This window comes from Brassica oleracea, chromosome C1, assembly GCF_000695525.1.
Source record: "Brassica oleracea var. oleracea cultivar TO1000 chromosome C1, BOL, whole genome shotgun sequence".
NCBI lineage: Eukaryota > Viridiplantae > Streptophyta > Magnoliopsida > Brassicales > Brassicaceae > Brassica > Brassica oleracea.
In genome coordinates, this window is record NC_027748.1 from 18,181,313 (window position 1) to 18,196,614 (window position 15,302).

General features: G+C 38.0%; 4 protein-coding genes and 2 non-coding genes across 7 annotated transcripts; 3 read left to right on the top strand and 3 right to left on the bottom strand.

The window, feature by feature from the left end:
* Window positions 1–2,838: 2,838 nt before the first annotated feature.
* Window positions 2,839–6,098, bottom strand: LOC106324471 (serine/threonine-protein kinase rio2-like). 2 transcript variants are annotated; one of them, XM_013762435.1, is made up of 14 exons: window positions 5,979–6,098; window positions 5,652–5,752; window positions 5,508–5,554; window positions 5,362–5,432; window positions 5,175–5,288; window positions 4,915–5,090; window positions 4,734–4,822; window positions 4,488–4,605; window positions 4,257–4,330; window positions 4,103–4,150; window positions 3,843–4,011; window positions 3,489–3,620; window positions 3,280–3,372; window positions 2,839–3,201 (listed from the first exon to the last, which is right to left on the bottom strand). In XM_013762435.1, the coding sequence occupies exons 2-14, from the start codon at window positions 5,733–5,735 to the stop codon at window positions 3,049–3,051; spliced, it is 1,368 nt and encodes a 455-aa protein (XP_013617889.1). In that variant the 5' UTR covers window positions 5,736–5,752; window positions 5,979–6,098; the 3' UTR covers window positions 2,839–3,048. The 2 variants fall into 2 exon arrangements, with proteins under 2 accessions (XP_013617889.1, XP_013617896.1); XM_013762442.1 differs by having other exon boundaries at window positions 5,652–5,747; window positions 5,979–6,092.
* Window positions 6,099–6,179: 81 nt separating this feature from the next.
* TRNAD-GUC lies at window positions 6,180–6,251 on the top strand. Its single transcript has one exon. It is a non-coding gene; the product is annotated as a tRNA-Asp (tRNA).
* Window positions 6,252–6,297: 46 nt separating this feature from the next.
* Window positions 6,298–6,371, bottom strand: TRNAV-AAC. The gene has a single exon. It is a non-coding gene; the product is annotated as a tRNA-Val (tRNA).
* A 2,684-nt stretch (window positions 6,372–9,055) lies between these two features.
* LOC106292595 lies at window positions 9,056–9,788 on the top strand (the record flags this gene model as incomplete). The annotated part of the gene is given in 1 exon segment (XM_013728214.1): window positions 9,056–9,788. A coding segment is annotated over 1 exon segment (583 nt), but the record flags the coding sequence as incomplete, so codon positions are not given.
* A 415-nt stretch (window positions 9,789–10,203) lies between these two features.
* On the top strand, window positions 10,204–12,012 carry LOC106333806 (putative F-box protein At3g58950). Its single transcript, XM_013772210.1, has 4 exons — window positions 10,204–10,979; window positions 11,082–11,376; window positions 11,478–11,618; window positions 11,704–12,012. Exons 1-4 carry the CDS (start codon window positions 10,204–10,206, stop codon window positions 12,010–12,012), a joined length of 1,521 nt encoding a protein of 506 aa, XP_013627664.1.
* A 947-nt stretch (window positions 12,013–12,959) lies between these two features.
* LOC106333816 (F-box/LRR-repeat protein At3g58980-like) lies at window positions 12,960–13,877 on the bottom strand. Its single transcript, XM_013772220.1, has one exon. It carries the CDS (start codon window positions 13,875–13,877, stop codon window positions 12,960–12,962), a length of 918 nt encoding a protein of 305 aa, XP_013627674.1.
* Window positions 13,878–15,302: the final 1,425 nt, after the last annotated feature.

The following is a 15,302-nucleotide window of genomic DNA, read 5'->3' on the forward strand; positions in this document are numbered from 1 at the left end:
ATATCTTATTATACTTGGTGATGTATAACCCACATATATTCCTAGAATAGAACGTGGTTACAAATTACGTTGAACCGAATACGTTATTTATTGCTCAATCTCCGTTTCCATATCCAGGAAACCAAAATGAATATGACTTCATTTTGGTTCTTCCCAGATGACAATTGTAATGGGGAGTACTTATGATATGCACTCGGTCTTAATCGAACCAGTGCAGATGCATGCAATATAACATGACCCCATACAAAAATTGGGAGCTTTGTTCTCAAGACTAACGGTATTGTAATCAACTGCAACCATTTTATCAATGACTCGGCCATGCCATTTTGTGTATGCACATGGGGAACTGGATGTTCCACATCAATCCCCATTGTCATACAATAATCATCAAAGGCTTGCGATGTAAATTCACCAGCATTATCAAGCCTTACTTTCTTAATGGCATACTCTGAGAACTGTGTTCTCAGCTTTATTATTTGGGCAATGAACTTTGCGAAAGCCGTATTTCGTGTCGTCAAAAGAGACACACTTGACCATCTACTAGATGCGTCAATCAATACCATGAAATACTTAAACGGCCCGCACGGTGGGTGGATCGGCCCACATATATCACCATTTTCTAAAAACATTGGTGATTCATTGCCTACTTTTGCTGGTGATGGCCGAGTTATAAGTTTTCCTTGAGAACATGCATTACATGTAAACTCGCCCGTTTGCAAAATTTTTCCGTTTTTCAACGGACGACCATTCGAATTTTGCACTATCTTTCTCATCATGACTGAACGAGGATGTCCTAGCCTCTCATGCCATATTTTAAATGTATCAGTCAACTTCATGTTTACCATGGCATAGGACTCAGTCATGGTTATTTTCGTACAATATAGTCCAGAGGATAACATTCTTAACTCTTCCAATATATGTTTCCTCTCGGACTTAACGCAAAGAAATTCAATGCCATCTTTACTCATAGTCTCAATATGATATCTATTTCTTCGGATATCCTTAAAACTTAACAAGTTTCTATGAGACTCGGGGGAATACAATGCATCACTTATTTCAAATATTGTTCCCCCTGGCATTGGAAATTTCGCTCTTCCAGAGCCCATAATAATCTTTGCATTACCAGATATTGTACTTACGCTTCCAGCGTAATCTTTTATTTGAGACAGGAGAAATATTTCTTATCTTTAATTATCGTGTGCGTTGACGCACTATCTGCCAAACACAAATCTCCATCCATAGTCTCAAAGTTTGGCATTTTCTGAATATAAAGTATTCATAAAACATATATTATTAAACATCAAACATGACAAACATAACATATATCTTACAACAAAAGATATAGATACTATAATACAGTCTATTTATATCACCTCGATCTACATCACTCATCGATACTCTCTGGCTCAACCAGAAAGTCTGATACGTCGAGATGAGTATCATCGTTCAAACCATGAAAGGATGGCCCAGGTTAATCATAGATGAAGTTTGTTTCACCTCTTCCTTTCTCTTTTCCCTTTTGGGATTCTTTATACAGATCGGCTAAATGTTTTGGCGTACGACAGTTACGTACCCAATGACCTTTCATGCCGCATCTGTAGCAAACCTTTCCCGTTTGCCTTTTATCATCCTGGCCCTTTTCATTCCTTTCATTTTCGTGGAAGTCTTTATTATTTCTTTCATCATAGGGGCGGAATCTTCTTCCTCGTCCTCTTCCACGACCATGATAACGGTTTCCACCACGTCCACGACCTCGTCCTCTTCTATTATCATAACTGGATGATGCAACATTCGCTTAGGGAATGGAGCAGATCCAGTGGGACGAGCTTGATGGTTTAAAGTCACGAGTTGATTATTCTGCTCCGCTACAAGGAGGACTTGCATCAACTCCGAGTAACAGGTATATCCATTCACCCGGTATTGTTGCTGCAGGATTACATTTTCAGGATGGAACGTGGAGAGAGTTTTCTCGATCATATCATAATCACTTATTTTCTCTCCACATAACATCATCCTCGAAGTAATTCCGAACATCGCAGAATTAAACTCACTAACACTTTTGTAATCCTGGAACCGGAGATGGATCCACTCGTGTTTAGCTTTCGGTAAGATCACATATTTCTGGTGATCGAACCTCTCTTTCAAAGATTTCCAGAGGTCATAAGGATCCTCTTTCGTAATATATTCATCCTTTAAACCATCATGGATGTGGTGTCGTAAAAATATCATGGCTTTAGCTTTTTTCTCATCCGACACTGTTTTCGAACTATCGATGGTTTCCAAAAGCCCGTTTCCTCTCAGGTGCATCTTTGCACCCACTGCCCAGGTCATATAATTATTTTCCGTAATATCCAGGACATTAATTTCGAGCTTTGTCAAATTAGACATGATAACTGTTTTCATAGAATAATAATATAAATATAGTAAATACGAGAGTTTAAATGCATAATTTAAATGCAGAAACGCATAAAATAAAAGCATAAACTTAAATTGCAGAAATTTAAATAGCATAAATAAAATCGGGAGACTCAGCCTACCACATGATCCGAGGAGTCATAAACTATTAACTCACATGTAATAGTGAGGGATATATAAATCTGTATTTATATATTATATATTTTATGTTTGGAGAAAAAAGATTCAACGAGAGAGATAAAGATATTATATGTTGTTTTGTTATTGTTGTATGGGAGAGAAAAATGAGATATAAAACTTATTATCTTGTTATTGATTTCTACGTGAACTAAACTTACAGCAAATGGGTGATGCACCTATTTATAGTAAGGTGAAAATATTAAAATAATAAAAACGGTCATTTCAGTCGGTCAAAAAAAGATCTAGAGAATCATTATTTTATTGGATGTTTATTTTCAATTGATGTTTATCTTCGACAATTTGATATTTTTATATAGAAAGTTTGAAACATATCCATATAATTTAGATATTCGAAGATTGAGAATAAGCCCGTTCACAACATTTAAAGGCCCATTAAGAAAAGTTTAGTGTAGTTTTGTTGTATCCCCCAAAAATTGCTGCAAAAAGTTTTTATCACCAGCCGCCGCTCATGTTGTTGTGGATCTTGGAGTTTTGGGAACGGCCTCCTTTGTCCTTGTACGTATTTCTTGAAGACTGCGACTTTCTGCCTCCCCTGGCCGCTGCCATGGCTCTGCGTCTTTGTTTGCCCAGTTTTTTGTCCAGCTCCTGAAGCAAAGGAAGGTTCATATTTGTTAAGTTCACTCAAAATACTCTCTTGAGTTACTTACTAATAAAGATACTAACCTCATCTCTACCAGCTTCATCTCCACTGCTTTCTCCTTTCTCATTATCATCCAACTCAGCTTCTTCCTCGACTCCACCTGAACTTTTCTGCTCCTACAACATCATACCGAGCACAACAGTGGTTTAGCACGAGGAGGATGAGCAAAAGCAGATAATATCTCCACTCTGTTCATGTTTCAGTTATAAGATGAACATGGAAATTTTAATACCTTCTCTTGCAACTTTAATGATTTCATTTCATTTAGGTTTTCTTCTTCATTTGACTCGCAAGTTTCCTCTTCATCATCAGACTCCTCATCCTCGTCAGAATCTTCACTCTTCTCCATCTCACCTTCGATAAACTACATAAGACAGAAACCACATGTTCATTCTATATTCCATTCACCGACAAACAGAGAGAGAGACCAGTGCTGCACATTAAAACATAACTAACGCATTAGGCCGTCTATAAGTCAAAATACTCACGCAATACCTAGAAGCAATCGATTATATATATGGTTCTTAAGTATATACAGCCCCAGAGAGATAACTAGTGTCATCACTGAGGTTATAGGCTCACATACTTTATCGAGGTCATTCTGCTCCTTTTTAGTGAAACCACTAGCTTCTAGTTCTCTATCCAAGGCATTGGCATCTTTAGTTATATCATAGAAAGATGGTCTGCTGTTCTCATCCACTTCCACCTCTGTCTCATCCGCCTCGTCCCTATCTTCTTGGAAAGTCATATTAAACCTGGAAGAAAGGACCAGAGTTCACAGAAATAGAGAATGTAAGGAACTATAAGAATGATGATATATAAATAAATAATCAATTGGTAACTAACCTTTTCCTGAAAAACTTGAATATGCATTCGATATCACGGTCAAAGTACCTGAAAGACAAAAAAAAAAAAAAATACATAAACAAAACAAGAACACAGCATGGAAAATGAAAAGAGAGGACTGAGGCATGATCCAGAGATGAGAGACATCACATACATCTGTGCATTTTGGTGTGAAACAGATACCATTTGTGGGAAGTCAATCATCGTAATCTTCTCATCATCATCAATCTGTAAACAAAAGGTGTCAATGAAAATCACAGGAAAAAGCTAGTATGATTAAATCACTCATATAAGAGGCTGCTTCAAATAGATGCATGCAATTTTCAGCATAAGTAACTTACAAATACAAGGCATTAATCAACTAGATAAATCAAAAGTATCTCACCATGATGTTGAATTCATTGAAGTCACAATGAATTAGACCATGCTCAGCCAAACGAACAACAATGCCTATAATCTTCTCGAAAACTGTCTCAGGGTTCTGTAATTGCTTCACCTGAACCCTGTCATAAATGATAATGTGAAAGATGTGATTCACAGCAGCAAGGTTCTCACTGTTTCTTAGTGGGTAAGTGAAGCAAATGGATCAACCTTCTAGTACCAGTAAATAGATATGCGGGTAAGTACTTACATGGGGTAGCCTTGGACAAGAGACATGATAACGCAGTGCCTATTGCAGTCAATAGCTTTTGGAACCGGAAAGTCATGTTCTTGCAAAGCCTGCTCATTCGGAAAGCGAAACAAAAGTTTAGACCAAAAGATGATACGGCCACAAGAATAGTGTTACTAAATCAATGGAACGAGGCAGCAACCTTCATAAAAGCAAACTCCTTGAGAGCAGCAAGACGGGAGAGATACAACCAGCTGAAACTACTGCGATGCCTCAGGTAGTCACGCTTAGATTTGACAGCTCTGAAGGAGGTTCTCCCTAGTCTATGCAGCTTCATTGCCAGAATAGTTCCGTCTTCCTGAGCCACCTCAAATATGTCTACAAATATGCAAACAACCCATAACTATCAGCAACCGGCCAGTCTCTCTTCAAGACACCAATGGATCGAAATAAAAGACTTACCAGACTCTTTGCCAACCCCAATCTGACGACCAACACCGGTAAAGACACCACGGTTGACCAATGTTTTAATGGCAAGAAAGTCGTAACCCAGATAAGTGAGTCGGAATCCATCATCTAGACAGACAATAGAGACTGAATTTCTAAGACTGACAAGCAGAAAAAACTACTCATATGAGACTCTACTCACATTTAGATCTGTCGTGATGCAAAAGCTTATACTTGAGCAAGTTCTTCAGGACCTTGTAAGTGCCTCCATGTCTGTGAAATGTAACAGGTATGTGAGTTACACAATATGTTTCATCAAAACAAACAAGCATCAAGATGAGTGCATACTTTAGACCAGCAATGCGATCTACGAGCTCAGAAGGAACAATCTCATGCTGCAAACACGTCAAAGAAAGTATTTTCAGAGGATAAAGTCAATAAACCCTAAACCCTAAAATTCAATCCCAAAAAAAAGGACAAGAGAAGACTGACGTTTCGCATGCCCATCTCCACAGCAGTGAGAACTCGAAAATCATCTTTGGATAGATATCTCAACACATTCACATCAAGCTTCATCCTTTACCCTTTCTACTCTGATTAAAAAAAAAAAAAAAAGATTATAAATTTATCAAATCGATGTAATAGTGAATGAAACCCTAGAGCTGCAAGTTCAGGATAACGCTAATTACAATTAAAGCAATCAACAAGGCCCTTTACGAAACAAGTAGACGCAGACTATATACGATTTAAATTCAGAATACTCTAGGTAAATAGTTCCGACAAGAACGGAGATAGTAAGGTCTGTCGATGTGTACAAACCTGACGGAGAAAGCTTATGTCTAGAAACGAAACGCCCAAGGTGCGATGCGAAACAAACTTTGAGAGACGGAGCGCGGCGCAAAGGGAAGAATAAGTTTTTCTCGTGAACGCCGCCCAAATCTCAAGACCAACAATTATTAATCTGATTAAATTAGTTTGGATTAATAATAATAGAGCTATTTCTTTTAACTGATCACCAAAGTCGTTGTAGTATAGTGGTAAGTATTCCCGCCTGTCACGCGGGTGACCCGGGTTCGATTACCGGCAACGGCGAGTTTCTTTTTAAATATTACGTCTATTAAAATTATAGAAAGAAGTTTGGCTTCGTCCAGGTTCGAACTGGAGACCTTCAGTGTGTTAGACTGACGTGATAACCGACTACACCACGAAACCAATTTGTTTCTGTAAACACTTAAAGAGATATATCACTATATGAGTTGAATGGTTCTGCTTATCTGAATTTATTCCAAGGATAAGCATGGTGTAGGTATTGCTAGCATCTTACTGTTTGTTTATCGAATTTCTTTTGTGTTTAAAAATATTGTCATCCTATGCATCTTTTGGTTGTCAAAGTTGATATCAACTTTGAGAGAAGTCCACTTAAAAGACCGATGACGAGTATACAGAGTGCAAAGATAGAATATTGCTGAAATCTTCCACATTTATGCATAACTAACCAGAAAAACAAGAAAGTTCATATGCCCAACAAATTGTACCAATATTCAAAAAATCACTAAGCAGTAACTACGCGATCTATAGAGAATAAGCGATTAAGTGGATTATACGGGACTTAGGCGGAGCATATTCGTTAACAAATTAATGATACATATATATATATATATATATATATTACATTTATATAAGATATTTTAGGTTTTAGGTTTAAATATAAAATTATTTTGATAAATTATCAAAATTAAATATACAAAACAAAAGAAATTTTATAAATTTATAGATTTATACTAACATTATTACTTATTTAAACTGATTTATAAGAATCAATTGCTAATATACTCTTGATCCAAAAATTCTATTCTCATATACTCTTTTCTTTTAATTCGAAAAATAAATAAAAGCTCAATTGACCCTTAATGAATTCACTTATTTACGGAACATACCATTTAACCTAATTCAACTTCATTCTCCTAAATTATAGATCCACGTTTCTTTTTCTTTTTCTTTTTCTCATTCTCTTTTATCTTCTTCAATACTACTCTCTCTCTCTATTGTTCTACTACTCTCTCTCTCTATTGTTCTTATTTTCCTTCTCATTTTTTCTTCTTCTTTCTCTTTATTCTTCTCCTCCTCCGCCTTTTTCTCTCTCTTTCTTCTCTTCTGTTGTTGTTTCTTCTTCGTGTTCCTCTTTTGTTTTCTCTTCATCTTCTTTCTCTGTCGCATTTTCCTCTTCCTTCATCTCCGCTTCTTCCTCCTTCTCTTCCTCTGCCTCATCTTCCTTCTTCTCTGCATATTCCTCCATCTATTCGTTCCGTCATTTTTGATCTATTTTTTTTCTATTTTCGATTTTTAAGATCTAGAAAAGCGGATATCAGAATAGAACACGAAAGTAAAATTACAAACCCAGAAAAAACAATTTTACCAAGTTATACTATCGTGTAACTTGGTAAAACTGTATAACTAAGTTATAGTTTTACCAAGTTGTACATTTGCCAAGGTACAACTTGGTAAAACGGTATAACTAGGTTATATTTTTACCAAGTTGTACCTTGACAAATATATAACTTGGTAAAACTAGAATCTAGTTATACTAAGTTATACCATCTTCTATGTATAACTTAGTAAAACTAAGACATAGTTATACCAAGTTTGTACTTCGGAAATGGTGTAACTTGGTTCAAATTGGTTTCTACTTTTACTAAAATTCAAAATTCAAATTTTGAATTTGATACATAAAATTCAAAATTTAAATTTTCAATTGAGGAGAAAAAACATAAGGGCAAATTAGTAAGTAGAGAGTATGTTAGAATTAGTAAGAACACGACAGAATAAATTTTGCCTCATTAAAAGTATCTGAGCATTTTACCCGATTTATAAGAACCGGTTTGAATCGTATAATATCAGATTTTAAGAAAATTGTTTTGGCTATGACCGATTTGTCGCGGCGCCGCCTAGACTGATTTTTGGAACTATGAATTGTACTGTGACCATCGAAAAGATTTAATAGTATTTTAAAAGATTTTTGTAGTTTTTATTTGCGATTTTGAATATTTTTTAGTTAGTTTAGATAGTTTATCTAGATTTTATTTAGATTTTTGAATAATTTATATATTTTGAGTATTTTGATAAATTTTTTAAGTTTACTTTTTTATATTTTGGTGATTTCAGACATTGGTTATGATCCGATCCGAACTGAATTCCGAAAGAACCAAACCCAATCCAAAAGTTAATAAAACCAGAATTAGACTTATGAGCAATAGTATCGAAAATCTAAATCAACCGACACGGCATCCTAAGTTTGACTTTGGTCTATAACAGATTGATAAACGGGCTGGGCTTAAATGCAAGCCGTCTAAATTAGTCAAAGCCCATTTCAACCTAACGGCTAGTTTACATTGGTTTACGGCTCCTTCATTTCCGTTTAGACGCAACGGCTACTTTCTTTTTCTGAAGAACTTTCTAACGTCATCCTTTTTCCCCCCACACCTTTTAATACTTACCTAAGAGCCTCACACTTGTTTCTCTCTGTCTGGTTGGCCTTTTTATTCTTTCTTGCCCCACTCCTCAAATTGAGATTTGATTTCTTTGTCTCTCAGTACAGCTTTCCTTGTTGTCATCTTACAAAAAAAAAAAGGATCAAAATCAAAATGGAGACTCCATTATCATCAAGAAGAGTCGCTGGATCTCAGGCTATCTTTCCTACCAACAACTCTGATTCGTTGAGTATGTCTTATCTTTCCAAAGTAGTTTCTTTAAAGCATATTAATGATACAAAGTAGATAAATTGATAGATAGGTTCTGTTTCGATCATCTTCTTCTTTCTGAATCTAATCTTTTCTCATCAATTCTGGCTCAGGAAAAACAGAGGATTCAAGCTTCTCTCAAAGGAAGAACATCAACAGATCGGCACTCATCGACATAACCAACGACTCACCGATCGTGGGTCTAGCGATGCAGACTCCTCCTTCAGGGTTGGCGTGTAAGAGACAGAACAGCAGAATCATCAAGAGCACGCCTGGTTCTGGTGAAGCTCTTCTGAGAGGACAAGTCAAAACCCTTTTGGAAAAGGTCGAAGAAGGAACAGAGCTCACACATTCAATAAAGCCTCTCCCTTTCATCCATCTCGTCACTTCCCCGATGAGACTTCTCGCCCCAACTCCAGCAAACACTCCCCTGTTTCCAAACTTTTCAGATGATAAAGTGCAGATTAAGATCGCATCTCCCGTTATCGCCGGACACTTGAGAACATCTCAAGTAAGCTATGTTAGTGGGACTTTGAAGGGAAGTGAGATATTTGAAGAGAAGGAAGAAATGAGTATGAGCATAAGTCGTTCTTTGCTTTTTGATTTCACGGATAAGCCAGCACTATGGGATGAAGAAGAAGAGGTGGAGATGACTCGAGCTGAATTTGCAGGGAAACATAGTAGATTTGTGTACAACAGTGAAGATGATGAGATTGTAGAGGCCAAAAAAGTTTGCTACTGAAGAAGAAGAGTCCCCTAATCAATCAATAATTTCCCCAATATTGTATTGGGCTGCCTTTGTATTTTTGGTCATGAAAGAGTGATCTAAACACAGTTGAGACGAACAAGAGAAAGTTCGTTTTTCACAATAACAGAAGCACGTTCCAACGAACCTCTCTAGTCTCTACTCTCTCTGCGTATCTCTTATCTTCGCAAAGTTACGTTTTGTGTGTAGTAAAAGCCGCCCAACACATACATGTTTTAACCAAGCGCTCGTAGCTCGGAGGTAAAGGAGGTACCGTCCGCCACCCGGATTCGGAGGTACCGTACCGCTCGTAGCTCGTAGCTCGGAGGTACCGTCCAACACATTAGGAAATTGTACATAGTATATATAAGGATAATCATCAATATAAATGATTACAATAATTATTAAATGTACTATCATAATATCCTTGATTGATGATTATGCCTAATTGTACTTGGCTTTAGTTTTAGGATTGTGCAGTCCTAATTCGTTTAGGAATTGGTGTGCTTGTTATAAATTAATAAGTACCCACCTATTCAAGTGGAGATTTAAATCAACAAATATGGATCTCAAAAGGAGGAAGAATGGAAAGGAAAACGAAGTTGGAGGTGCAATTAACAAATTACCAGAGGATCTACGTTGTCACATCTTGTCTTTCCTCTCAACAAAAGATGCAGCTTTAACATCGGTTCTGTCCAAGAGCTGGCGAGATTTGTTTACATTAATACCTAGTCTTGATCTTGATGACTCCACCTTTATGCCTGATGAAAGACCCGAAGAATGCGAACGGACTAGTTTCATGGAGTTTGTGAACAGAGTTCTTGCTCTTCACTCCAATTCTCCCATTACGAAATTCTCTGTCAGATGCCATAAAGGTGTAGACAGCTATCTTGTTGGGGACTGGATAGTGAAAGCTCTGAGGCGTGGAGCAACAGATGTTACCTTAATATTACTCTTCCCTTCGCGCCTACTATACACATGCACTCATCCTAATATCTTCTTCCATGGCCAAAACTTGATTAAGTTAAAAGTAGGATGTGGAGGACTCGGTCCATTCCAACACAGTTTGTTTCGTGAAGACGTTATCTTTACAAAACTTAGAACGTTGCATCTCAATTCCATTGATATCAGTCGTCATTATGGAGATGTCATATTTGCTCGGCTCCTATCTAAATGTCCCGTGCTTGAGGAGTTGATTGTAAATTGTATAAAATGGCACGGTTGGAAATCGGGTGCATCAGTGTCTTCCTCGACCCTCAAGAGACTAACTATTGATTGTGAACATTATTACCATGAATCGGACTATATGTTACGGCACGGTCCAGATGAGGAAGATAGGTAAGTGAAGTCATATGTAATAGCAAAGTTACATTTTTTTTTTGTAAACGTCCATGTTGTTTGGAACTTTTAACACAATTTTTTTTGTTTAATCTTGAGCAGTGATAACCTTGGAGAGCCCCTGGTCGTACCCGCTCACTTTGGTACCCAGAAGCCTCGCTATGTTTCATTTGATACTCCAAACCTCATCTACTTAAACTACGCAGATTTTGTTGCGTTGAACTATCCGCTTGTCAAATTGGATTCACTCGTCGAAGCTAGGCTCGATGTTGGACCGAACCAAGGTCAGATGCGTGCAAGAGATTCAGACGAATTTCAAGCTCCTTGGGATGCCACCAATCTTATCATGGGAATACATAATGTCCAAACCCTGCACTTAACTTCTGATACGCTTGAGGTTTTCTCTTTCTTCCCTTTAATTTAATTAATTATTAGTTGTTACTCATGCATTTCATTGCATGGTCCAACTAGTTTTATTTATGTTGTACATGTTTTCAGGTGATTGCAGACTTTTGTAAGATGGTTCCGGTATTCCACAATTTGAATCATTTATCTATTGAAAGTGACGATGAACGAGGATGGCATGCCTTGCCTCTCTTGCTCATCAACTGCCCCAGTCTACAAACTCTCGTCTTCCATGTAAGTTACATGCAGAACACGCACAAACTATATATGTTTTAACAATTTGTATGTTACCGTGTCTTTATGCCCCTTCCTTCCTCAGGGTCTGTACCACCGTGTCACGGATGGATGCGGAGATGCTTGTGACTGTATCTCTCCTTGGTCTTCTTCTTCGTGTTTATCATCTTGTCCTGTGAAGATCTTGAATATATTAAACTTTGGTGCAACTTGTGGAGAGATGTCATTAGTCAAGCATTTCCTCAAGAAAATGCCTTTGCTTGAACAACTGGCCATCGTATTAGACTTGGATGCCTCCTTAGAGGAGGACTTGCATCTCTCTCAAGTCTTCGAGGATCTGAGGATGGCCCCGAGAGCTTCACCAAAGTGCAAGTTGGAAGTCGTTAACTATTAGTAGTTCTGGTTTGAATTCTTTCTGTAGCCAATAATACCTTAATGTCCCTTCGTTTAAGTTTTAATTATTTAATAAAATCTTTCTCAACGGGTCTATCAGTAAACTCTACTTGGATTGACGTTCATATGATCAGTTAAAAACAAAACCATCAGAGAGACTTTCGTTACAAACAATAATGCCTAGAATGTAGCCAAGATCAGACTAAAAGATGTCCAATAACAGAAAACAAAAGAGTAACTAGTGTTAAAAGTGAACCGATAATTAATGACTTGTTGAAGTAGTAGAATCAGAGATCAGCCTTCATGTTTGAGTTGGTAGTATCAACGAAAAGAGATCTCCACCTTGCACTTGGGAGATGCTCTTGGAAGCATGAGCAGGTGATTGGTGATTCTTAACTTCTCCTCGTCACTTATGCCTCCCAATGAGTGAACTTTGAGCAGTTCAAGATGTGCTAATTTGCCTAAGAAGTGCTTTATTTGCTCCATTTCTCCTTCAGCTCCATCGTCCCACATGTTTATATCCATGAACTCCACAGCACACGACGATAGACAAGAATACTCGGAAACACACTCGCAAACATAATCAAGTGACTCAGATTTTTGAGCGTAATGCAAACCTCCCTGCAGCACCAAGGGAAGACTATTGAAGATTTGAAAGTATATCATCATCTCAATGGTTTTGATAATTCAAGGAACTTACCTCGATGTGAAGGGTCTTGAGATTTGGAGTCTTGCTAAGCAAAAAGGGAAGAAATCGCCAGCAAACTCGCATGTCACTATGTCTCATAGTTAAGTGATGCAGGTTTTCAAACAAGGGAATTGATTCACGGAAGAAGTAAAGCGTCTGTAATCAGTGAAAATCAACTAACTAGTCAGCGCAAGTAAGTTCATCAAACATTGCCCATCATATATGTAACATCCTACGAATCTTAAGATGCAATTCCATTATCAAAGACATACCTGAAAAGTAGACGAAGATGACAATGTTAGGGACTTTACATTCTTTATCCCCTCAATGAGGTTTGTGGGATTACTTGATAAACGGTCAGGATCCTCTAAAAGTTCTCCAAACCATTCCCTATCTTCCACCACCTGAAGATATAGTTTAGCTTCTTCAAGTGACTCCAAGTTGACCACTGTATAGGCATCAGGAACAAAGTTGGTGTAGTCTAGGTATCTGAGACTTGGAGTTTGGAAACTAATCTCCTGATAATCAAGGCCATCAAACCCACCTTGCATTCTACGAGTAATAGTAAGTCGTTGAAGAGAATTATTAGACAACATCCCTCCCCATCTCCACGTTTCCCAAAACCAACCATTTATTGTTAGATCTTTAAGCGTAGGGCAAGCTGACAGAAACGCCTGAAACGCACAATCACCAAAGGCATGGAAGCGGACAGAGTCGAGAACAAGAGTTTCAAGGGCGGGTAGAGCAGCAGTTGCGGGGACTTCACTGATCACCAAGTGACGCCCTAGTCTAAGCATACCAACACTACTGCTATTGAACAACTCCAAGGGAAGTGGAGCACCATTATTACCATGAATGTGTAAACTAACATCCACCACCCCACGCTTCAACACATCACGTAACCACTGTGCGATGTCAGCTGGATCAAGAATAGCTCTTGCCTTCAACGAGAACCTCCTTACAAATTGATTATCTTCCAGCAAACCCAATCTCTCACTTACAAACTCGGAGAACGTACCATGAAAGTCATTTATGTCGTCGAAGTTGAGTGATCCTACAATGGTATGTAGGTTCCTGAATCTTTTTGCAAGAGTCAACACACGTGCATCTTCCTTTGCACCATTAAAGCCCATGATCACGTTCAGCGTTTCATCTGCTAGACCACTCATTCGGTCCATCTTCTTGCACCAATGCGTTCCGTTGGGTACTTCAAACAGGACGCTAAGAATTCTACAAGAAGATGAAGACGAAGTAGAGACGTATGAATAAGATAGATGAAGCTCTTCTTTCGAGAAACCTTGAGAGGGAGAGGGAGCGTGACGAGAGAAAGAAAGCGATTCTTTGATGTATCTAACTGATGGGAACTTGTGTCTCGCTTCAAGAAGAAAAGAGTGCTTATGACTTATGAGGAAGTTATTAAACGCAGCGTTTTGGATTTGTTTTATCAACGTTTATTGATTTTTGCCAAGCCCTCTCGAAACTTCATCTCCACTCAAGTTCTTTTCTTTCTTTTTTGGTGTTTTAGCAAAATCACAGATAGTTTGATAATATATATAATTACAAGGTTTTTTTGGACCAAAAATTTATAAGTTTAATTTGCTAATGATCGCATTATATATTGTTCATTCACATATTTCGACCATACACAACCCGAGACACGTTTCATCTTCTTTTTTCTTATAAAAGACCATGTGTTATACACATAAAAGATTCATTTTTTAAGAATGGAGACTTCTATTTTTCTTTTTTCTTATCATGTGGTTATTATTAAAAAAGGGTCAACTTTGCGCAGGCTGTTTGGGTATTGTCCTCTGTTCCTATGCCTCCCTCGGGCTCGTGGTCTTGATTTATTTTTCTCAACCGGCAGCATTTGATATCTTGCAATAAAAATAAAAATCTACTGCCTGAAGTGGGCCACCGATTCCCCTGGATCTTACGGCATATATGAAAGACTAGAAATAACTTTTACTTTGAACATACGAGATTGGATCCAGCTGTGATTCTAGATAAGGCTAAGACAGAAGCTGAAATATGGAGAAATCTTCAGATCTCGACGCAAGATATGGTCTCCTCTTCTGTAGACCAGAATCTACGCTCTCAGGTTTGGTCTAAACCTCCTGGTAATTGGGTTAAGTGCAATATCGCTTCTTCTTGGGTTTCCAGTGCGAGTCATAGCGGTGGTACTTGGATTGTTAGGGATACTGCAGGTTCCGTGCTGTTTCATAGGAGAAGATCCTTTAGTGAATCAGATACCGCTTTGTTGGCGGATCTCATTTCACTATAGTGGTCTGTGGAAGCTATGGTTAGCTTAAAGATTGACGAGGCGATGTTTAAAACCTCGCCTGGTGTACTTAGAGAAGCTTTCAGCAGAAGTTCATCAATTCCTTATGTCAATCAATTGGTCTCAGAGATTCTTCAGTGTCTTAACTTCTTTTCGGACTGGAGGCTAGATCATGTAGAGAAAGAAGGTAACAGAATGGCTACTTTGATTGCTCATAGTGTTATCTCTGATCAACGACTCCAATCCTATGTAGCTACATGTGGATCTTCTTGGCTCCATCATCTGTTAGCACAGGAATCGGCTACGTTCCCCCCCCCCCCCC